General features: G+C 42.5%; 1 protein-coding gene across 3 annotated transcripts in view; it reads right to left on the bottom strand.

Annotated features, from left to right (window-relative positions):
* The window catches only part of LOC143928280 (putative ferric-chelate reductase 1), a 147,717-nt gene that overhangs the window by 20,535 nt on the left and 101,783 nt on the right, over nt 1–25,399 (bottom strand). For all 3 annotated transcript variants that reach the window (XM_077453066.1, XM_077453068.1, XM_077453067.1), the window contains 5 exons: nt 22,571–22,733; nt 8,497–8,613; nt 4,412–4,524; nt 3,121–3,207; nt 1,406–1,503 (listed from right to left, as the gene is read on the bottom strand). In XM_077453066.1, coding sequence (XP_077309192.1) covers nt 1,406–1,503; nt 3,121–3,207; nt 4,412–4,524; nt 8,497–8,613; nt 22,571–22,733 — 578 coding nt within the window. The remainder of the gene's footprint in view (nt 1–1,405; nt 1,504–3,120; nt 3,208–4,411; nt 4,525–8,496; nt 8,614–22,570; nt 22,734–25,399) is intronic.

Here is a 25,399-nt window from a genome sequence, read left to right as displayed (position 1 = left end):
ACTTGAGTTATTGTAGCTAGGTGCGCTACACCACCTTTTTTATAATGAAAATGTAAATTCACTATTGCTCCTATGCTGTATTTAGTGCAAACAAAAACGCAAAATCATTAAATACCGCATAAAGAGGCATTAAAATCAATTTACAAAAGGAAATACATTTAAATAAGTAATTAGGTACTGGTCTAAGCTTTCAATAACTGTGTGATAACTATGGCAATGGTCAGACCCCTCAGTGATTGGTTTAAAAAATAGGTGGGAAAGTGCAAGCTGGAGCAGGTGTTAGTGAGGAATGGTTTCTGGAGGCTGGCAGACGACATAGCAAAGATGATGGAGCCCTTTGAATCCAGTATTCTGAAATGTAAAGCAATGCAGAAGAGGAGGAGGAGCAGATCAATCTCAAGTGGTCCTTTTAAAGGAAAAAAGCTTTAAGGAGCGCACACTGCTGGATCAATTTATGGTTGCTGATACCCTGTAGAAGTTCAACTTATCCAACCATTTTAGGTTATTCAAGACATCCAAACACTATCAACTTATTATGGAGCTTTATACCCAAATCATAGGGTACCTCGAGCCCTCAACACAGAGAAGCCAAGCCATACCAACCATGACTAAGTTGCTGGCTGCCTTAGGCCTCACTCACACCAGGTGGATCCGCTGCCACTGAGTCCGCCAGAGTCCGTCAGCTCAGTGGGAGATCTCCGCTGAGCCAGCGGATGACAGGTCCCTCTCTGCTCACTGAGCGGGGAGGAGCTTGTCAAACACCGCTGCTTGCTATGGAGAGATGGGACAAAAACGGACAGCATGTTCGTTTTCATCGGATCTCACCCGATCCGCTCTGTTAGGGACGGATGCGAATGTAGGGCCATCCTTCTGATTTTTTTAGTGGATTGGAGTGGGTCGTATGTCAGCGGACATGTCACCACTGACATCCATTGCTCCATAGACTAGCATGGAGCGCCCCCGTTCAGGTCCACTGACAAAACTGACAGGCAGACCTGAATGGTCAGACAGTTTAAAAGGGGCCTTACACTTTATTGAAAAAGCATCATATCAGATGCTTGCAATAACTTACCACATGGTTTCATGCAGTATTTAAGGCATAGTTTGGAAAGATAGCGCATGCAACATTTTAAGGCAAGTTTCTTTGTGAACTACACTGTTTTGTGTTATTTTTTGGCTTAGTGAATTGTGCCCAGTGTTTTATATTTTCCTGCGAGATACTATTATGTCAAAAGCAATAAACCAAGGATAAAACTATTATTCCATGAACCTAAAGATGCTGATTGTTCAGTAGAAAATGTAAAAAAAATTGGGCTTTAAAATTCATGTAATGATTTTTAAATGGTGCACACTGGACTAAAGAGTTCATTTTTTTTTTTTTGGTAAATGGCCAGAGATTACTCACTTGCTGCTTTGAGGCGATGGTCGGAAGAAAGCAACAAATGGTTGGACAAATGTCAGGCCCATTACAATACATCCAATAATGGCATGCGTGCTGGCATCCTAAAGAAAGGAAATCAAAAAATCTTATATAAGATTACAAAAAAAGTAGAAAAACTATGTCTCTGTGGCAAATGTAGTGCATTTGGTATAAGAGGCAGTTTTTCTTTACTTTTAAAAATGGAGTTTATAAACTTGTTAACACTAAATATTATTAATAATAATAATAAAAAAATTGTAATTGAAAACATGAAAACCATTGCTGCTGTCAATCAGATGGATGGGGCTGTCAGGAAATTTATATAGAATAACAGGAAACATATTTGCTTGTCAACAAAATGGCATTTGTGTTTCTACTTATTGGAAAATTGTTTTTATGTATAATATAAGTTAATTTCTTAACATTGTTAAAATGTATTTAGGCATCTCAGTTCCTTCATCGATCTACAACTGTATACAGCTGCTGTGCTTGAGAATTTGTTTTAGAAGATCTTAAATTAAGAAAGAAAAACTATGGGAAATTTTTAGTGCAATGCTATTTTGAGCTTTTACTATAGGATACTATCAGAGGATCCTTTAAATGTAACTTTGAGGGCAACATGGCAGCCATAAAAATGACATGATAGGAGATGTCTTATAACTGGCCTTTCTAAGCCATCTGCTTGACCTTTGACCTACGTTCAAAGGCCAAGCAGTACATTATGGATACAAAGAATAAGGTCTAGTGAATTTCACTATAAAATCTCTGAGATCGCAACTATAAGCCAGCCATAGATGGTTTGAATCTTGGCCAGTGCAGCAAAGGGACTGACTTAGATTCGATGCATGTTTGGGCAGGCTGATTGTACCCAAGATAAATCCATGGATCGATTTTGGTACAACCAACATATTGGATTTCTAGCATCCAATTATTGCCAGTGGTTATAGACTCTAGTAATAATCACAGGCAGGGAAGGCTCCCCATAAACCTTCCCCAGAAGAACAAAATAGCTCCACGGGAGTGATTCCCCCATCAACACTGACTGTCTATAAGTGAATCAAGTGATTTTTTTTTTCCCGCAACCCATGGTTGCAGGAAAGAAAATCACATCATATATGGCCTGCCTTTAAAACACAGGATTCACCTCAATCTCATTGTAGTAGCGAACCTGAACCTTGTTCCTTATGTAGGTGTGGTGGTTAGTTGTCCAAAAATGTTCGGCTACATCGTTTATATGGATTTGTAGATTCTCTCACTCGTGACTGTCTATCAAGCAAACAGTATAGCTGCTTAAAGCCCCTCTATAAGCCAATATAATATTTTGGGAGTGGGAGAGGGTTAGAACGTCTTTCAAAATGTTCTGCAGTATGTTACATTTTTGCTGGTCTCTAAAAAGTGAGAGGAAATCTTCCTTGTGGGAATACAAACAACTATGACATTCTGACTCTCCCCAGTATGCTAAAAAAATTATTTTGTTCCTGTTTGGGTCTCAGTTGGAGAGGTCCCAGTGACAGGGAACAGGAAATAAGGTGCCATTTCCTCACTAGGACACAGCAGCAAAAACCTGACAGAAGTTACTATCCTCTTATGTTCTGTCCTAAGCTTAAAAAGTGTTGGCTTGCAATGGTTTTCAGCTTTTCTGAGCAGGCTGCAAAATTACATTGACAGAGAGGAAGAACATTCATACATTTTGCACTTACATTGGCCCATCCCTTTACATGCACAAATGACAGGATAAAGGCAACTATTGTTGCAACCACTGTCACAGCCATGAGAGCTTGATGACCCTGCAAAATAAAAAAAAATTAACATGTTTTTGTTCTGGCTTTTACATTTTATCCACACAATACATTTTCTTTCGGGTTTCTACAGAGCATCTTTACTATTGTTGTGACATCTAAGAACACAAATATCACATAGTATGATAGATATTGTATAATTATCACTCTTCAAAGAGTGTTTTACAGGTGGAGGTGTTATGTTGCCTCCTCACTTCCAGTTTTAATCCATAAAAACCCACAACACTGCACCGCAGCCTCATTTAGCTGAATGAGTCACGTTTGGCAGTTGGTAATGCGACAACGGATAAAACATTTTTTTTGTGGCTGCGGCATGTGAACACCCACATCTGCTGCCTTTGCAGGTTAAGAGGGAGCAGTTGAGGGGGCAGGTAAAAACATTGCTCAGCCGAATTTTTTTACCGCCTCCCAAGCACAAATGTAAATGAGGCCAATGGGGGCATTCATTATAAAACACAGTACAGAAGTTGTACATCACACAGTATGTTGAATATCACATTAACTGCTTTATGAGTATGCCCTTCATAGTGTGTTTTACAGTGTTTAACCTAATAATCTTAACAGACAACTATCAAAAAACATTTTTTTTTAAATATATGTATGCACATGATGTTATATCCCTCAATCTGTTGTTTTTATTTCTGGTGTCATTTTTGTCTTTATGTATTTTTTTAAGCCCTATTATAACATGGTCAATGAGGCTGGATAAGTTGCCTGCTTGGCCCCCTATTCTCATGGTAAAATCAAACTGTCCCTACTGTGTACCTGTGCAACAGAGCCTGTTCAGTATCAGGTGACCATAATCATGGCACGTCATTGCCTGTCATAGTATACCTGAAAGGACACCTGCCTTCTCTGGAAGCTTTAGCCCCATTCCGGATGCAGTAGAGGAGTTTTTAATACAGAGACAGATCCCTAGTGATGCTACAAGCTGGGGATCTCATCCAGAGAAGTGCCTCCTATACTGCTCAAATGCAAGCTTTAAAAGCCTACTTGGAGCTTGAAGATATTTTTTTATTTCAGCAGCTGGCTCTGATCTACCCTTAGCTCACCTGTATAATGGCCAAAAAAATAAAGGTGTGAATATTTCGTAAGGGTTCTTTCCTATTTATTTAACTTGTTTCACATACCTGTTCTAAATATAACCCTGTATTAAAAAAAAAAAAAATAGAAATTGGTCTCTTGTGTTTACCTGGAACCAAAGGGCTTTGCCAAACACCGGTTTTTGTGCCACAACTTTGAAATATCGGGCAAGACCCATTCCTAGACTTCCTGTGGTCATCCAGGCAATGAGCATAAGAGCACCTATAACCAATACTAGCAGTTAATAGTTATATACTGAACAAATGCTTGCAATCTGTAGAAAATGGATTTAATTATTTTTGAAGAAGTTCAGAAATACAATCCAGGGTATGAAAAGTCCAGGTAAGCATCGGGAAATTATAATACATTGACGGTACACAATCATAGATTTACGCTAATAATATGTCATTGAACATTTAAAAGAACAACATGATGTCCTTAGCGATAACAGTTCTTAACATCCAAAATGTTCTGCACAGCATCACATTTTAAGGGGATAAAGAAGAAAAATAAAGAAAAGGAAATCAGAAGCAAAAAAAAAAAAACAGATATAAAAGAAACAGAAGCCTTTAATAGCATCCAGTTGTAGTGCCTAGTATGGCCATAAAGCAATGTGCATATATTGGGCCCAAGTGCCCTAGATCTTTTCAAATTGCTTGCTAGTATAATTTCATGAGCTGTTATCCAGAAAGCTTTTTGAGAAAGTCTCCTTGAGACAAGGAGACTGGGGCTTTCTTCCATGATCAATTTAGCTGCTAAGCAAATTAAGTTCAGTCTTTGTAAGTTGCAAGGAATGTTATCAATTGGTTTGTTCAGAAGAGCAATCTGAGAGGATTGCTGTATCAAAATTCCAGTGGTCCATCTCAGCAAAGCAAAAATCCTGTTCTTGAAGTCCCTAAGTCTAAGACACTCCCACCATATTTGGTACATGGTGCATTGAAGTTTTCATCCCCAAAAATAGAGAGGGTAAGAATTCAGGTATAGTTTTGAAAGGTGATAGGGAACCCTGTACCATCTCGTACCTAAACATTTAGAATTCCCTTAAAAGAGGAGCAGTGACATCTATGTCAGTAATCCAATCTTTTTCAAATTGCAGATCTCTTTTCCACTCCATTTTATAGGATAACTTATTTGGACTATCAAGCAAAAGCCTGTAAATTATAAATAATTATGACCCAAGTCCTGTATGCACCATTTTCATAGAGTGTGATTCTCAGGACTGCAGCATGATTCAGCCATAACAATTGTAAAAAAAAATGAAATTTGGTAAAAGCAAAGCATTTCAGATGGAGACATTTACAATTTATCTTGACAATGTTGTATCGTGAAAGGTCCTTTAGGGGTAAAGTAATGACTTGTTCTATATAGCACTTTAACCACCAATGAAAAGCTTTGTGGTCAAGACCAGGGCAGAACATGAGATTGTTAAACAGTTAGTAATTTGGAAAGTGTTGAGACAAGTATAAGTGGCCTGTGTTCACAGGTTTCCATTTTAGATTTTCTAATGTACAGTGCCTTACGAAAGTATTCGGTCCCCTTGAACTTTTCAACCTTTTGCCACATTTCAGGCTTCAAACATAAAGATATAGAATTTTTTTTTTTTGTGAAGAATCACCAACAAGTGGGACAAAATTGTGAAGTGGAACGAAATCTATTGGATTTTTGAAACTTTTTTAACTAATAAAAAAATGAAAAGTGGGGCGTGCAAAATGATTTGGCACTCTTGCGTTAATACATTGTAAAGCCACCTTTTGGTGCGATTACAGCTGCAAGTCGCTTGGGGTATGTCTCTATCAGTTTTGCACATCGAGAGACTGAAATTCTTGCCCATTCTTCCTTGAAAAACAGCTCGAGCTCAGTGAGGTTGGATGGAGAGCGTTTATGAACAGCAGTTTTCAGCTCTTTCCACAGATTCTCGATTGGATTCAGGTCTGGACTTTGACTTGGCCATTCTAACACCTGGATATGTTTATTTGTGAACCATTCCTTTGTAGATTTTGCTGTATGTTTGGGATCATTGTCTTGTTGGAAGATAAATCTCCGTCCCAGTTTCAGGTCTTTTGCAGACTCCAACAGCTCATCCAGAATGGTCCTGTATTTGGCTGCATCCATCTTCCCCTCAATTTTAACCATCCTCCCTGTCCCTGCTGAATAAAAGCAGGCCCAAACCATGATGCTGCCACCACCATGTTTGACAGTGGGGATGGTGTGTTGAGGGTGATGAGCTGTGTTGCTTTTACGCCAAACATATCGTTTTGCATTGTGGGCAAAAAGTTCGATTTTGGTTTCATCTGACCAGATCACCTTCTTCCACATGTTTGGTGTGTCTCCCAGGTGGCTTGTGGCAAACTTTAGACAAGATTTTTTATGGATATCTTTGAGAAATGGCTTTCTTCTTGCCACTCTTCCATAAAGGCCAGATTTGTGCAGTGTACTCTCCCACCTCAGCTGTAGTTCTCTGCAGTTCATTCAGAGTGATCATGGGCCTCTTGGCTGCATCTCTGTTCAGTCTTCTCCTTGTCTGAGGTGAAAGTTTAGAGGGACGGCCAGGTCTTGGTAGATTTGCAGTGGTCTGATACTCCTTCCATTTCAAAATGATTGCTTGCACAGTGCTCCTTGGGATGTTTAAAGCTTGGGAAATCTTTTTGTATCCAAATCTGGCTTTAAACTTCTCCACAACAGTATTACGGACCTGCCTGGTGTGTTCCTTGGTCTTCATGATGCTCTCTGCACTTTCAACAGAACCCTGAGACTATCACAGAGCAGGTGCATTTATACAGAGACTTGATTACACACAGGTGGATTCTATTTATCACCATCAGTCATTTAGGACAACATTGGATCATTCAGAGATCCTCGCTGAACTTCTGGAGTGAGTTTTCTGCACTGAAAGTAAAGGGGCCGAATAATTTTGCACGCCCCACTTTTCATTTTTTTATTAGGTAAAAAAGTTTCAAAAATCCAATAGATTTCGTTCCACTTCACAATTGTGTCCCACTTGTTGGTGATTCTTCACAAAAAATAAAAATGTTATATCTTTATGTTTGAAGCCTGAAATGTGGCAAAAGGTTGAAAAGTTCAAGGGGGCCGAATACTTTCGCAAGGCACTGTATAGGGGTGTACAGTATATCCATTGCAATCTAATCCGGTTTCTCCCTATGAGATAATACAGTGGACAGTGGGGCTAGTTGGGCAGCTTGATAATATAGCATTAGATGTATAAGTCCAAGACCACCTTGAGAGTCGGGACCTAGAGGAAAATAAACCCTTTTTTGATAACTTATGTCCTTACCACCCCAAGCATAAGGTATTATCTTGACTGAAATTTCAATATATCAGAGTAATTAATTTCAATAGTTAAGGAACAGAAAAAATACAATGTTCTGGGCAATAGAGTAATTTTGACTACGGTATATATATTCTACATAAACTAATATAAAAAATTTTATAATATGTTATATATGTTAGATATTAAATTCAACATTTTTGTTACCTTTATAGCTCATAAATGCTTAGATATTTGTGGTCTATTGGCCTACATAATTAATCCTCTACAAAAAAGATCACTATGCTGCTAAATAGAATAGTACAGTGTTTTCAATTCATGCACAGATGCCTAGTAACCAGCAGTGATATATCTGTGATTTGAGCACCCTTTATCTAATGCTTTCACTCTAATGCAGAAGCCTGCATGAGTTAAAAGCTCTTGATATACAGTACCTTGATGCCTAGATGCTCTGTTAATTAATCAGTAGAGCTTTCTGAGAATATTTGTAGCATTAAAGCAGAACTTGAATTCAAGGTTCACATAAAATACCTGGACCTCTTCTCCTTTAAAAAGATCACCTAATGTTAAATCAAGCACAATCTTGTGAGAATACAATCCATTGCAAAAGCATCTTTTCCTGATATTTCTGCTGCTCTACATTGCCTAGGATGAAGCTGGAAGGAACGTGATGTGGTCCTTGCCTAGGCATGGTGGGCATAAAACTTTTTCTTTAAAAGTCAATTTTGGTACTACTAACATTAGGTAATTTGTAAAGGGGGTGGGAGCCCTTAAAATATAAGCGTAACCTTGAATTTTACTGCATAGTCTGCTTTAAATTTTAATTTACACTAGTACTTGAAAAAATATGTAAACATTATAACTCATGGGAAAGAAGACATGAAAAATAAAATAACATTATTACAAACCATGTGCCTTAATCATTGCACTAACTCCATGTTCTACGTGGGTAATGTTGGAAACCGAAGAAAGATTTACTTTGCTGTCACTGCTGAATACACTGGGCCCATGAAATTGAATCAGTCCTAGTAAATATAGGAAAGAGTAGACACATTTTGTTAAAGCTAGACATTCATGGCTAACAATACAAATACTGTATGCTAAATAAACAATGCCCAACTCTGGACTTCTTGCTCCTCCACCTTCATAGTGCCTCCCATGTGCCCTGGAGGGCTTCTACTATAATTCTTGTTTATATTTCCTCTTTTTTGTATATGCTCACCTTTTTCAGAGGTCTTCATGCTTGTCACACGAATCCTAATGGCAAGCTGTTCCTAATGATGCAGAGAGTGGTGCTGAAGTGATAACATCAGTGCTGCTCTCTGCCTCATTACTCTGTAAGTACAAGAAGCAGTGGTGATGCCATGTATCATAAACACCTTCGGCATCCAAGCATATGCAGATGTCTTACAATCAGCCTTCTTAGGACCAATAAAAATGTTGTCTGTATCTTCTGAAATGTATTATTAAACATGACTGCAACTTCTTCTTTCACACTATTTACCACTAAACACATGTCCAGAGTCCAAGGTAGTTTTATGATAAAATTGATTCATAGCAGAATCAATCCAATACATTTTGGGGGCCAAACACAATCCTCTCTTCATCAGGGCTTAAGAATTCTGACTTTACTTAAAGTGATTGTAAAACCTGTTTTTTTTTTTACATAAAAATAACAAACATGTTATATTTACCTGCTTTGTGCAGTGGATTTTCACAGAGCATCCCAGATACTCCACTTCTCTGGTCCCTCTTTGATGCTTTTGGCCTCTACCTCCTGTTGAGTGCCCTCAAAGCAAGCAGCTTGCTATGGGGGTACCCAAGCCGAGTCACAGCTCCGTGTGTCTATTCAGACATGGATCTGTGCCCCCCCACCCCCTTTATTTACTCATTGGTTGACTGAGTTTGATTGCCAGCAAGGGAGCCAATGGCGTCATGCTGCTGTCTCAGCCAATGATGCGGGGAGTCCCGGACAGCTGAGGGCAGAATTAGTTGGGCTGAAGTGGCTGCTGCACACAGAAGGCTTTTTATCTTAATGCATAGAATGCATTCATATTTGGTGAGCTTTAGAGGGCCAGATAGAATTATTTAACGGAGTGATGTTAAGGACAACAGCTAGAATATATTTAAAATATTTCAGGAACATATAAAAACAATTATAAGCCAAGAAAACAAACCCAACAAACAATATTAACAATAAAAGCTAGTGGAGGAGACAGGTTTGGATGATCTGGACATAATCTGCATCATTTTAAATGTACACAATTTTTTTATAGAGAGAAAGGACAAGAATTTAAGAGGCATAGAATAGAAAAGCACATATCGGAGAGTCTGAAGGGCTGCACACCCCAAATAATTGAAAAAATGGAAGGATTCACCCCAAGGTTTTTTCTTTTAGCAGCTATTTATTCTAATCAAGAAAGTTTATATAGTTTAGAATATTGTAAAATCTTTATTGGACAAAATTAGTACAAGAATGTGAATAGAATTTAAAATATGAGTTCTGGCTACAGGTGTGTATAGTCATGTTCCATTACAGCTGTCAATTATTACACAATACAACTATCAAGACTGATATCCACACAAACACCCCAACGCATTTCGAATTATTTGGCCATAGTCTTCTTCAGGGTTTTTTTTACTCTAAAAAGATATATCAATGATATATCAAAACATGCATATGTTCAATACCTCATATTCTGTGAGTGTTTGTGCATGTGATATATTAGTAAATTGATAATTACCGCTCAGGAAATGGAACTCTATCCTATAGCCATAAATTGTTTAAAAAAAATTGGTCCAAAAATCTCCACACACCGTTCCCACCACCTCAAGGTGAAGCCCTGGTCCAGAAGGCTTGCAAGGAGCCACACCTCTTGGACCCTATAAACTGCACAGCCTTCGGAGGATTCCAAGACAATCCTAGGAGAGCTGCTGCACATGAAAGAGCACAGTCCTAGAAGTAAGTGCTTTTATTTGGAATTCTGAACTAATGTTCTATTTTGCCAACACCTCATTCAATAATAACTAGAGTCCATTTATATTAGATACTATGGTAATATTATTTATCATTATTATCGATTCCTACACTTAACCCTTCACCCCCCCCCCCCCATCACAATAGACACTAATTTAGGATTCTGCATATAAATTCCAATAGTACTTTATTGGCTACCTGATAGTCCCCAAACTCACAATACAAAATTGTTAGGGAAAAAAAGCAAAAAAAAAAAATACTCCTGGCTTCCAGTCCATTTGACTTCAGATGTCACTTAGCCCAGTGGTCATCAACCCTGTCCTCAGGGCCCACTAACAGGCCAGGTTTGCAAGATAACTGAAATACATGACAGGTGATATAATTTGCTGCTCTGTGATTGCAGTATTCTAGTATGCAACTCCCCGAGGTAATACATAAAACCTGGCCTGTTAGTGGGCCCTGAGGACAGGGTTGATGACCACTGACTTAGCCTTACTGCAGTCTGCTGGGGGAAGAAGAATGCTCTTATTCATTATTGCTTTATTGTATTCCTTTACTTTTTGATCTTACTAAGATTCCAAAGGGTATATCAATCGAAGATTTACTGGGCAATTCGCCTGGTGAACATTTGATAGTCAAGTAAGTTATTCTTAAGATTTACAATAGTTGAGTGGAGCTGCTGGCAAATAGACGCCACATCTCACATGCACAGTATCTGTGAATCTACTAGTGCTCTCCATGGTGCTGAAACTGTTTGCACACAGTTTTTATACTAGAAGGATTAATTTTCACTTTAAAAAACTGTAGGAGGTGTGTAGGGACTATAGAGAGGAGCAGACACAGCTGAGCTAATCTTCGAGCCGGCCGGGCTTTTTACCTGTTTACAACTGTTTACTCAGGGTACACTCCTCTATGCCCAAACACAGAAAACATAAAGCTTCCTCCAGACCCCTTTTTCACAAAGTTCTGTGGGAATGTAACAGTCACATTGGTTGTGCTGTCATCAAACTGTCAAACCACCAAATGGGTGGTGTCATAACTGATCACACATGCAGCATGTTGGCAATTGAAGGTCAAACAGAGGGCAAAATGGCGGCTTCCTTGGCTGAAATTCTTCTGCTTCCTAACTGAGCCTCTAAGCAATGAAGGGATCTTGTAGCACCTGCATCTAAAAGTCCCACAGCTCGCCCACACCATAACCAGAGGTCTCTCTCACCTATACCTAATAATACCTGGCCAATCCTCTTCCCTGCAACAGTCAGTAGATACACAATAGTAGGGAGTAGTCCCAGTGCTGGTTGTCCCAGAGCTACTTTCTCTACTTTGGTCCTTTCCCCACTAAAGACAACTTGGACACCTGGGTAATGGAGATTAACTAAGCCCTGAAAACAGGAGTGGACTTTCTCAAGCAGCAGGTTTCGGGCAATGGCGATCACAGTGGAAAATGTGCCTACTACCTTGGCACAGTTCTTCTCCCAACTAGATGTTGAGGAGAGCACACAGGTTCAGTACCAGCAGGCTGTTGCCTATGTATGGCTAAGACTAAAGTAGAAAAAACCACTGAAGGAGAAACATATGATTCAGTGATCTCCCTAAAGCTACTCATTGAGTTGGACAGAGTGCACAGGGCGGCTGGTCCCAGAAGTAATTCCTTCTCATGCCCTTGTGATGTGCTGTGCAGCACGCACTTTTTTCTATCAAGAAAAACATGCCGCAGCGTGCCTGGGGTTTGATGGAGCTCAAGTTATCCTTTTGCCTGATCTCTCTAGGGTCACTCTCACCATAAGGGGGTTGAAACCCCTCCTAAACCACATCTGAGCCCATGGAACACTTTACAGGTGGGGACATCCCTTCAACATTTTAATAGTAAAGTAATTTACCATCTTTCAATTACATTCAGTGACCAGTTGCCTGCACTTTTCAATTTCCTGGGTGCCGAAACTATCAACATTGAAATTAAAGAAAAAGGGGACTTTGGACTTTTTAGGCACAGTAACAGAGAAATTTTATATAAAAATATTTATCAAAGAAACGTATAAAAATATACAATTCCTTTAAAATCCCACAATTGATGTATATACATGTACTCAATATTACTGCTACTGTAAAAAAAACATACAGTAACTACAAGGAGACTTGGAAGATACAATGACGTCATTCCATAATGTAGCAAGAGTTCGAGAGTATGGTTGGAGGACAGAAGAACAGTAAAATAATGTTATTCAAAAAATCAAGTTGGCTCATTTTTTGCACATTATTTTACTGTTCTTCTGTCCTTCAACCATACTCGTGGACTCTTGCTATGCATTATGGAATGACGACATTGTATCTTCCAAGTCTCCTTGTAGTTATATGGTTCAATCAATTGTGAGATTTTAAAGGAATTGTATATTTTTATATGTTTCTTTAATAAATATTTTTGTATAAAATTTCTCTGTTCCTGTGCCTAAAAAGTCCAAAGTCCCCTTTTTCTTTAATTTCAATCAATTTCTAGGACGCGGCACTTTCTATCCATTTTGTATCCACAGTACCTCTCTGTGATATGATACAAAAATCCATTTATTCAAAACTATCAACATATCCAACTAGCTGGATATCCCTGAGGAGAACAATTCCCATCTGGTCACTGCAGGACTGCCACAGCGCAGATGATGCTCCAGGTTCGGTTAGCTTCGGGAGCCTCCATGCTCTCCTCTGCCCAGGGAACACAAACTCTGACTCCAGGTTTGCAAAACTATCTACTTACCCATTGACCATGAGTAATGCTGGCCATACAGTGCCTTGAAAAAGTATTCATACCCCTTGAAATTTTCCAAATTTTTGTCATGTTACAACCAAAAATGTAAACTTATTTTATTGGGATTTTATGTGATAAACCAACACAAAGTGGCACATAATTGTGAAGTGGAAGGAAAATGATAAATGATTTTAATTTTTTTTTTTACAGATAAATATCTGAAAAGTGTGGTGTGCATTTGTATTCAGCCCCCCTTTACTCTGACACCTCTAACTAAAATCTAGTGGAACCAATTGCCTTTAGAAGTCACCCAATTAGTAAATAGAGTCCACCTGTGTGTAATTTATTATCAGTATAAATTCAGCTGTTCTGTGAAGCCCTCAGAGGTTTGTTAGAGAACCTTAGTGAATAAACAGCATCATGAAGGCCAAGGAAAGCACCAGACAGGTCAGGAATAAAGTTGTGGAGACATTTAAAGCAGAGTTAGGTTATAAAATAATATCCAAAGCTTTGAACATCTCATGGAACACTGTTCAAGTGTTCAATCCATCATCCAAAAATGGAAAGAGTATGGCACAACTGCAAACCTACCAAGACATGGCCGTCCACCTAAACTGACAAGCCAGGCAAGGAAAGCATTAATCAGAGAAGCAGCCAAGAGGCCCATGGTAACTCTAGATGAGCTGCAGAGATCCACACCTCAGGTGGGAGAATCTGTCCACAGCCCAACTATTAGTCATGCACTCTACAAATCTGGCCTTTATGGAAGAGTGGCAAGAAAAAAGCCATTGTTGAAGGAAATCCATAAGAAGTCCTGTTGGCAGTTTGCCAGAAGCCATGTTGGGGACACAGCAAAACTTGTGGAAGAAGGTGCTTCGGTCAGATGAGACAAACATTTTACTTTTTGACCTAAAAGTAAAATGCTATGTGTGGTAGAAAACTAACGCTGCACATTACCCTGAACACCCCATCCCCACTGTGAAACATGGTGGCGGCAGCCTCATGTTGTGTGGATGCTTTTCTTCAGCAGGGACAGGGAAGCTGGTCAGAGATGATAGGAGCATGGATGGAGCCAAATACAGGGCAATCTTAGAAGAAAACCTGTTAGAGTCTGCAAAAGACTTGAGACTGGGGCAGAGGTTCACCTTCCAGCAGGACAACAACCCTAAACATACAGACAGATCTACAATGGAATGGTTTAGACCAAAGCAGATGTAGTTGTTAGAATGGCCCAGTCAATGTCCAGACCTGAATCCAACTGAGAATCTGTGGCAAGAATTGAAAATTGCTGTTCACAGACGCTCTCCATCCAATCTGACAGCTTGAGTTATTTTTCAAAGAAGAATGGGCAAAGATTTCACTCTCTAGATATGCAAAGCTGGTAGAGACATCCTCAAAAAAAGACTTGCAGCTGTAATTGCAGTGAAAGGTGGTTCTACAAAGCATTGACTCAGGGGGGCTGAATACAAATGCACGCCACACTTTTCAGATATGTATTTATAAAAAATGTTAAAAAACATTTATCATTTTCCCTCCATGTCACAATTATTTGCCACTTTGTGTTGGTCTATCACATAAAATCCCAATGAAATACATTTATGTTTTTGGTTGTAACATGACAAAATTTGGAAAATTTCAAGGGGTGTGAATACTTTTTCAAGGCACTGTACACATATAGCTTTTTATTCCAAAATTTTAGTTTTATGAAAGTTTTTTCAAATTTCTAATCAATAGTGGGGTCAAATCAATGTTTGTTTTTGTCCACAGTGATAGGAAAATTTGATGGATTAAATTGTAAAACTTTTCTCAATTGAACAAATTTTTGGAATGTGTATGTGGTTTTCATTCAGAAAGCGCATGCATTTTAAAATTGAATGGCAAAAAGAAAGTGAACGTCTCTAACGCATTCGGCCATTTATTGAATGTACAAAGAATTTTCATATCAATATTCTTGTCTGAAAATCTACCAGTGTATGGCCAGCATACCTGTCTGTTTCCCTTCCTCTCTCAGAGCTGAGTGCACTATACTAACATCAGGAATCTGCTGCCAGCTCATGCTTCCTCTCATCTCTTGCTCCTCAGGGCTCCTCACTCAATCTGACAACTGTCCTACTGTGTTTCCTGTCTTTGGTGCCTTGTTTGCATTGATCTGCTGACAGTCTCAGTTATGCATGCCCCTGGCTAGGACTTAACTGCTGGCGGCAGAGAGTCACCCTCCATCTCCCACCTGAGACTGATCTCTATACTCTGCCTTCCTGCTGCTGTGTTCTCCATAATTTTACTTATGCTGCCATGTGCTTTATTTTTGAGCTCTGTAGTCTATGCCCTGTAGTTATTAGCGGGGTTTGCGTGTTGACAGTTACCCACACCAGATCTTCTACCTTCACTCTTTCTACTTTTAAGATCTGGGGTTTTGGCTTTCACCATTTTAGTTGTGCACGGGTACCTGCTTCTGTGGATGCCTCATTGTTCCAGTTTACGTACTGTTTAGTCTCCTGTACAATGCAATTTGAAGTATTGTCATTGTTGCTATATTTTCTCACATATTTTCAGTAATTGGCTCCCTGAAATACTTCTCACCATGGTAGCTCTGTCGTACCCGGAGGGAACAAGCAGCTTTGGCTCCTCAACCTCTTCCGCCTCAGATCATTTTACCTGGCTGGTAACTCCATGCACAATATCATAGTTGCCAACTGTCCCGAATTTCGCGGGACATTCCCGCCATTAGGACATTTGTCCTGAATTAATTTTGTCCCGGGAAATGTCCCGCGAAATTCGGTTTGTCACGGGAAATTGAATTTCCAGTTTTTTTGCCGCCGGCCACCATTTTTAAGAAGACCAGAAGTTGGCCTACACCTGTGGCGCCGCCCACCCCCGCTGCTAGTGTGTGTTTGTGTCAGTGAAGGGCGATGGGCGGCGCCACAGTTATGTGCATGCGGCAACAGCGGCCAGTATGAATGTGTATGTCGGGGGCTAGTCGGATGCCAGTCGGATGTCGGGGGCCAGTCGGATGTCGGGGGCTAGTCGGATGTCGGGGGCCAGTCAGTCGGATGTCGGGGGCCAGTGACAGTCATGGTATGTGGCCAGTCTGAGAATGTGGAGGACCAGTCTCTGAATGTGGGGGGCCAGTCTCTGAATGTGGGGACCAGTCTGTGAATGTGGGGGCCAGTCTGTGGATGTCGGGGGCCAGTCTGTGGATGTGGGGGGCCAGTCTGTGGATGTGGGGGGCCAGTCTGTGGATGTTGGTGGCCAGTCTGGAGATGTGGATGTCGGGGCGGGGGCCAGTCGGATGTTGGGGGCCAGTCGGATGTCGGGGGCCAGTGACAGTCATGGTATGTGGCCAGTCTGAGAATGTGGGGGGCCAGTCTCTGAATGTGGGGGGCCAGTCTCTGAATGTGGGGGACCAGTCTGTGAATGTGGGGGCCAGTGGTATGTCGGGGGCCAGTCTGTGGATGTGGGGGGCCAGTCTGTGGATGTGGGGGGCCAGTCTGTGGATGTCGGGGGCCAGTCTGTGGATGTGGGGGGCCAGTCTGTGGATGTTGGGGGCCAGTCTGTGGATGTCGGGGGGCTAGTCTGTGGATGTGGGGGGCTAGTCTGTGGATGTGGGGGGCCAGTCTGTGGATGTTGGGGGCCAGTGGTATGTCGGGGGCCAGTCTGGAGATGTGAGGGCCGGTCTGTGGAGTATGTGGGGGCAGGTCTGTGCAGGATGTGGGGGGGGGTGGTCTGTGCAGGATGAGGGGGGGTGGTCTGTGGATGTCAGAGGGACACCAGATGTAAGGAGGGGCTCCGCTGATGGACACAGATGTGAGGAAGGTACCTCTGATGGGGCACCTGATGTAAGGACAGACTCCGCTTGGGACACCTGATGGCATCTGATGGCAGGCAACGTGGCTAGTGACACGCTCAGGGCTCCCACTGATTCTGCATTATGGTGAGTGGAATGATTTCATTTCATATTACAATGTAATAATAGAAATAATGCGCTTCAATCATCCTGACACCATAACAATCATGGCGCCGGGATGATTGAAGCGCCAACACCAGGTATTTGGAGTATCTTTATCTGCTGATTGTCAAACTCTGGAAAACGCATATTGCTATTGTGGTGTTGGATCGGGGGGCTGCTGTCCCTCCTTACCCTCTCCCCTTTCCCTCTCTCCATCCCCCTCCTTTCCCTCTCTCCATCCCCCTCCTTTCCCTCTCCATCCCGCATTGACCTCAGACTCTAACCACACCCGTTTGAGCCACGCCCCATGTAAGCCACGCCCCCATTTTTTCCCGTAAACCACGCCCATTTTTCGCCGCGGCGCGCGCCACATTTTTCCTTTTTCTATGCCACACCTACAAACGCATGCCCCACCCCCTAATTATACCACGGCTCCGCCCGCTGCCAAAAAAGTGTCCCGAATTTTTTTTTGCAATGTTGGCAACTATGCAATATGGGGTCGCAACTTTGCTGGTCTAGTTTAGTTGAGCACTCTTTAAGATTTCTACAGCCTCTCTGGCTACCTGATGCCTCTGGCTATTCAGCAGACATGTTGGGACTCCTGCAATGTGTGGACAGCCTGCATCTTTAACCCTTCATCTCGCATGCCTATGATGCACATGTCCCCTGTGCAGAATAGACATGTGCATTCGTTTTCGTCCGAATGCATTTTCGTCCGAATTTCAGCTATTTTCGTTTTCGTTTTGACAAACGATAACGAAAGCACAAAATCCGAAAAACGAAAGATCCGACATAAATAAATGCTTTATTTTCGTTTTCATTGTTACAACAGTTCGATATAGAATAGGAGATTCGACATGACTCTGACGATAACAATCTGTCTATAGAACCTGTGGTCGAATGTGCTTAACCTTACCTCTATTAGTCCAAGATTATATAGAGAAAATATTCGACAGAGAAAAAAGATTTGACAGAGAGAAAAGATTCTGCAAGTTACTGTCCTAAAAAGTGTTTGGGGACCCGGGTCCTGCCCCAGGGGACAGGTATCAATGCAAAAAAAAGTTTTAAAAACGGCCGTTTTTTCGGGAGCAGTGATTTTAATAATGATTAAAGTGAAACAATAAAAGTGTAATATTCCTTTAAATTTCGTAGGGGGGGGTTGTCTATAGTATGCCTGTGAAGGGGCGCATGTTTCCCGTGCTTAGAATTGTCCCTGCACAAAGTGTCATTTATGCAGGAAAAAAAGTCCTTTAAAATCACTCGCAGCTATAATGAATTGTCGGCTCCCGTAATACAGAGAACACTCATTGAAAGTCATTGATAAAAAAATAAATAAATAAATAAAAAAAAAAGCGTGGGGGTCCCCCAAATTCAATTTCCAGGCCCTTCAGGTCTGGTATGGATATTAAGGGGAACCCTGCCTCAAATTTAAGAAAAAATTTGACGTGGGGTTCCCCCTAAATATCCATAACCAGACCCTTCAGGTCTGGTATGGATATTAAGGGGAACCCCGCATCAAATTAAAAAAAAATTTGACATGGGGTTCCCCCTAAAAATCCATACCAGACCCTTTATCCGAGCACGCAACCTGGCAGGCCGCAGGAAAAGAGGGGGGGACGAGAGAGCGGCCCCCCCTCCCTCCTGAACCGTACCAGGCCACATGCCCTCAACATTGGGAGGATGCTTTGGGGGTCCGTGACCCCTCAAAGCACCTTGTCCCCATGTTGATGAGGACAAGGGCCTCATCCCCACAACCCTGGCCAGTGGTTGTGGAGGTCTGCGGGCGGGGGGCTTATCAGAATCTGGAAGCCCCCTTTAACAAGGGGACCCCCAGATCCCGGCCCCCCCCCTGTTTGAAATGGTAAGGGGGTACAAAAGTACCCCTACCATTTCACAAAGAAAGTGTAAAAAATGGTTAAATAAAACAAACACACTTTTGAAAAATTCCTTTATTAAAAATAAAAAAAAGATTCCAGCGGCGGTAATCCACTCTTGCTATCCAGCGACGGACGGTCAGCTCTCCATCGATGTCTAATGTCATCCAGCGCAGCGCAGCATCCTTCTTCTGTCTCCGTGGAGGAGACACTACAGACATTCCGGCGGCTTGACGTTTCTTATATAGGGTGGGCGGGGCCACCCGTCACCTGACCCCGCCCCCCTCTGACGCAAGGGGAAACCCGGGGTTCCCTGTGACGTAGGGGTGACCCGCACCCCTCTGATGTAACACAGGCAGGTTTCCGTTACATCAGAGGGGGGCGGGGTCACCCATACGTCACAGGGAACCCCGGGTTTCCCCTTGCGTCAGAGGGGGGCGGGGTCAGGTGACGGGTGGCCCCGCCCTCCGTATATAAGAAACGTCAGCGCCGGAATGCCTCCAGTGTCTCCGTGGAGGAGACAGAAGAAGGATGCTGCGCTGCGCTGGATGACATTAGACATCGATGGAGAGCTGACCGTCCGTCGCTGGATAGCAAGAGTGGATTACCGCCGCTGGAATCTTTTTTTATTTTTAATAAAGGAATTTTTAAAAAGTGTGTTTGTTTTATTTAAACATTTTTTACACTTTCTTTGTGAAATGGTAGGGGTACTTTTGTACCCCCTTACCATTTCAAACAGGGGGGGGGCCGGGATCTGGGGGTCCCCTTGTTAAAGGGGGCTTCCAGATTCTGATAAGCCCCCCGCCCGCAGACCTCCACAACCACCGGCCAGGGTTGTGGGGATGAGGCCCTTGTCCTCATCAACATGGGGACAAGGTGCTTTGAGGGGTCACGGACCCCCAAAGCATCCTCCCAATGTTGAGGGCATGTGGCCTGGTACGGTTCAGGAGGGAGGGGGGGCCGCTTTCTCGTCCCCCCCTCTTTTCCTGCGGCCTGCCAGGTTGCGTGCTCGGATAAAGGGTCTGGTATGGATTTTTAGGGGGAACCCCACGTCAATTTTTTTTTTAATTTGACGCGGGGTTCCCCTTAATATCCATACCAGACCTGAAGGGTCTGGTTATGGATATTTAGGGGGAACCCCACGTCAAATTTTTTCTTAAATTTGAGGCAGGGTTCTCCTTAATATCCATACCAGACCTGAAGGGCCTGGTAATTGAATTTGGGGGACCCCCACGCTTTTTTTTTTTTTTTTTTTTTATTTATTTATTTTTTTATCAATGACTTTCAATGAGTGTTCTCTGTATTACGGGAGCCGACAATTCATTATAGCTGCGAGTGATTTTAAAGGACTTTTTTTCCTGCATAAATGACACTTTGTGCAGGGACAATTCTAAGCACGGGAAACATGCGCCCCTTCACAGGCATACTATAGACAACCCCCCCCTACGAAATTTAAAGGAATATTACACTTTTATTGTTTCACTTTAATCATTATTAAAATCACTGCTCCCGAAAAAACGGCCGTTTTTAAAACTTTTTTTTGCATTGATACATGTCCCCTGGGGCAGGACCCGGGTCCCCAAACACTTTTTAGGACAGTAACTTGCAAATTAGCCTTTAAAATTAGCACTTTAGATTTTGAACGTTGGAGTCCCATAGACTTTAATAGGGTTCTAAAGTATGCTATATAGTTAGCTCCGTCGAATCTTCTTTATACATTCGACAGACACCATAAGCCTTCCAAGACAGATTCGACCGTAATTCATGTGGATTTTCGGACGAATGCAATTTTTGAACGAAAAACGAAATAAATAAAAACGAATTTCGGGAGTAACTAAATAAATTAAGTTTTCAGACGAAAACGAAATTCTGAAACGAAATATTTTACTCTGCACATGTCTAGTGCAGAATACACATCCTGAACTTGGTTGCTGGAATTAGCCCTCTCTGTCTTGCTGAGTCTGCTGATGGCTGCCCTGCCATGTCTGTGGTTTCTAATTTTTAAATACTTATATCAGTTGCTGCATCATAGTACCACATCTCTGGCTTTAAGATGCATTCATAAAATAAGTGTACTGCATTTGTTTCTATCTCTTAGACTCTAAAATTTCAACTGGTGAATTTGATTGGATTGATGGTGAACCATCACTATTAGTATATACTCCTCTTCCCCTGGTGGACTAATGACATCCTTGTGCTTGACACCTCTAGTCCCCTTTGCCTAGTTCCCTACAACTCTGGGTTTGATTTACTAAAGGCAAATAGACTGTGCACTTTTGCAGGTGCGGTTGCTCCGGAGGTTAGGAAATGAGGGTGAGCTCTGCGGACTTCCATCTTCCAATTACCTGCAAGCAAAAATTATGTTTTTTTTTCATTTTATTTGCATGTGATTGGGTGTTCTTTGTAGAGTGAAGCTTTTACTAAGCTCTGAAGCAACTGCACTTGCAAAAGTGCACAGTCTATTTGCCTTAGGTAAGTCAACCTCTTGTTTGTTAACATGCTTTTTATGCTCAATAAACTTCTTCCTGATTTAAAAAAAGAAATATAAAGGAGGAGAGCCAGTGGATCTGTCTGAATATATGAGGGGGCGACCTGTCCAAGGCTGAATCATTTAAGTAGAGACATCTAAAGGTGTGAAGGAGTGATGGAAAGCCCTGGTAGAGAAGAAGTAGGGGGGTGGTGGAAATCTCCAAATATTGAGTGCAAGGTGATCCAGGGGTGGTGGGCTAGTATATTTGGTGAGTATGATGTGAAGGTGGAAAGGATCCACGGGGTGAAGACATGTTGGAAAAATTGATGTTTATGTGGAGTATGACACTAAACATGTACACAGTATTTGGACAGTAGAGGTTTTGAAACACGGAGCCCCTTCGCTGATGAGCTGATTTTAGAGCTAGGGCCATTTAAAAAAAAAAAATCCCAAGTTGAACAATCTCCATAGATAATGATTGAACACCTCAAGCTAGGTGATTTTTGATAAATTGACTGAGTGAATATCGGGTTAATGTGCAGGAAAGGTAATATTCACCTTTTCTTACAAAGTGTACATTTTTCACCATTAAAGGACAGATATTGTTGAGTACCAGGGAATGCAAGTTTTAAAGGGTGAATAATGTGCAAATTTTCACTTAAGCCTGGTTCACACTAGTGCGATTTCAGATGCAATTAGAGTAGCATAGAAGCACATGACAAGGGAAAATACATTGTTTTAAATGGTGTCCATTCAAATCAATGCAAATTAGCAAAGAACAATTTTGGGAAAGGTTCCTGTACTAATTAGGTGAGTTTCCAATGTGATTTTGTCCCTATAAGGTATAGAAACCTTATTAAAGTTGCATCCATGTAGCGCTACATAATCACACTGAAAGTCAGATCGAAATGTTATTGCAGCTGTGTGAACCTAGCCTAATTTGGCTTAATTGTGTGTGATATTGTAAACAATACTCACCATTAAGAGAGGACCCATAGCAAAATAGCACATAGTAAACATCAGAACTGTTACTGGACCGAGATTGCAGTGTGGGCATTTGCGTTGAGATTTGGTTCCTCGAAGAGAAGGCGCATTGTATCACACCACCACTGTATGACATAAGACTGGCTTCAACATTAGTCTGGCAAGGTGAACAAATCACAAAAAATATGTCAGTGTAGATTATTCTGTGTGGACACCACTGAAAGTGAAAACAATACCTATAAGTTCTGCAGTAAGCATTCCTGACATTTTTTTATTGGAAGCAGAAGAAAAGAAAATACAACACGTGCAAACTTTATGGATGATTTGTTTTCTTAAAGTTTATCTAAAGCCAAATTAATATGTTTTGTTTTGGATAGAGCATTAAATAGTTTAAAAAAAAAATTTTTTTTCCTGGAGTGTTCCATTTGGCCAATATAAGTAGTGGCACACCGCGCACCCAGCATTAGAGCGGGAGAGAGTGATAAGCCTCCCACCGCATACCCTGACATCCAGTGGCATGGGTTGTCAGGAAGAGGCCCTTGTCCTTATCAACATGGGGACAAGGTGCTTTTGGGTGGGGGGCACGGTGCCCCCCCTGCCCCAAAGCACCCACCCCCCATGTTGAGGACAAGTGGCAGTTCAGGAGGGGGGGCTCACTCATCCCCTCCCTTTCCTGGCATGCCGGGCTGCATGCTCGGATAAGGGTTTGGTATGGATTTGGAGGGGACCGCTACACATTTTTATCAGCATGGAGGTTGCCCTGAAAATTCATACCAGACCGAAGGGCCTGGTATGCTCTTTGAGGGGAACCCATGCCAGTGTTTTTTTTTTTTAAATTTGGCGTGTAGTTCCCCTTCAAGATCCTCAGAGCATAAGTCACATGCCAAAGTTGGGTCAGTTATGACTGCGATCCGACTTCAGTGATATTCAATGGGCTGAAGTAGGATCAAGGTCGGACCAAAGTAGTGCAGGGACCACTTTCAAAGTCGGATCGACTTGTGTCAGACCAGTTAAGACAGCTCCCATAGGGAAACATTGATTTTCACATGTAATGCGCCATGAGCTCCCAATGTCGGAAGGTTTGTCGTACCAGTGTGAGCCTTAGACAGTTTTGCCTGCTATTTCTATTCTAGTGACAACTCAAAATTCCCCTTTAATCTCAGTCCTAATGACAATCTTTACCAGAACAGGAAGAGTGGATCTCTCTAGCAGAGACACAGCAATAAAAACTTGACAAGAGTTCTAACCCATCTTCAATACCTATTACAAAAATGTTTTGCCTTTAGATATACCTAAAAGATAAAGCAAAGACACTGGTAGCAATTGAAGCAGAACTAAGCCCAACTCCCCTCGCTTTCTTACTAGTGCTGACAACTTATGTATGCAAGAGCGATATTCATACTAAAACATACCATATAATCCTCCAAGAAACTTTGCTGGCATGTCACTTTCTCAGAACAGGTGACAGCAAAGACATTGTTCCATTGAAATGTCAATAAGTGTTTTCACCCCTGCCTTGCAATCCACTGCAGAACTACAGGAGTATTCCGATATAACCTAACTTAACACTCGCACTGTAAGTCTCTTGAATCAAGTTCCAGTGGCGGCTGGTGAAGTTTTTGGATGGGGGGGCGCCAGACCCCGCCCATCATGACCCCGCCCACCATTTTGGCCCCTCCCACTTCTCATAAAGCATGCCCCTTATGTAATCGGAAAAAAAATTTGACGTGGGTTCCCCCTCCGAGAGCATACCAGGCCCTTAGGTCTGGTATGGATTCCAAGGGGAACCCCCTACGCCGAAAAAACGGCGTGGGGGTCACCCCCAGATCCACACCAGACCCTTATCCGAGCACGCTACCCGGCCGGCCAGGAAAGGGGGTGGGGACGAGCGGGCGGCCCCCCCTCCTGAGCCGTACCAGGCCGCGTGCCCTCAACATGGGGGGGTGCCTTGGGGGAGGGGGGGCGTGCGGCCCCCCCACCCCAAAGCACCTTGTCCCCATGTTGATGAGGACAAGGGCCTCTTCCCGACAACCCTGGCCGTTGGTTGTCGGGGTCTGCGGGCGGGGGGCTTATCGGAATCCGGGAGCCCCCTTTAATAAGGGGGCCCCGGATACCGGCCCCCCACCCTATGTGAATGAGTATGGGGTACAATGTACCCCTACCCATTCACCTGTGAAAAAAAGTACAAAAAAAAAACACAACACAGGGTTAAAATATTTTATTGCACAGCTCCGGGGGTCTTCCGTCTTCGGGGGTCTTCTCGCCGGACTCCTCCGCTATCTTCTTGTAGCTCTTTTGCTAGCGGAGGAGTCCGGCTTTCTTCCTCGCCGCCGGCCTCTTCTCCCGACTTCGGGGGTCTTGTCCCCCTCTTCGGTTCTTCTGCCGGGCCACCGCGCCTTCTTATAGCTCTTTTAGAGGCGGTGGCCCGGTCTTCTGCTGCTGCTGCTGCCGCTGCCGCCGCCGCCGCCGCCCGTTCTTCTTCTTCTTCTTCTTCTCCTTCTTCTCCAGGAGATGTTGCCTCGACGATCTCCCTGGCCGGAATGCCAGGGACGCGCTGCGCTGCTACTTATATAGGGACAATGAGGCGGTGTCACATGGGTTGATGTCACATGGGTTGGTCACATGGGTTGATGTCACAGTCGCCATGTGACATCAACCCATGTGACCAACCCATGTGACATCAACCCATGTGACACCGCCCCATTGTCCCTATATAAGTAGCAGCGCAGCGCGTCCCTGGCATTCCGGCCAGGGAGATCGTCGAGGCAACATCTCCTGGAGAAGAAGGAGAAGAAGAAGAAGAAGAAGAACGGGCGGCGGCGG

The sequence above is a fragment of the Lithobates pipiens genome, unplaced genomic scaffold (genome assembly GCF_037356315.1).
Source record: "Lithobates pipiens isolate NorthernLeopardFrog02 unplaced genomic scaffold, aLitPip1_a1.2 Scaffold_23, whole genome shotgun sequence".
In the NCBI taxonomy this organism is placed as follows: Eukaryota; Metazoa; Chordata; class Amphibia; order Anura; family Ranidae; genus Lithobates; species Lithobates pipiens.
The sequence above is the reverse complement of the archived record's forward strand: the minus strand, read 5'-3'. Positions and strand labels throughout refer to the sequence as shown.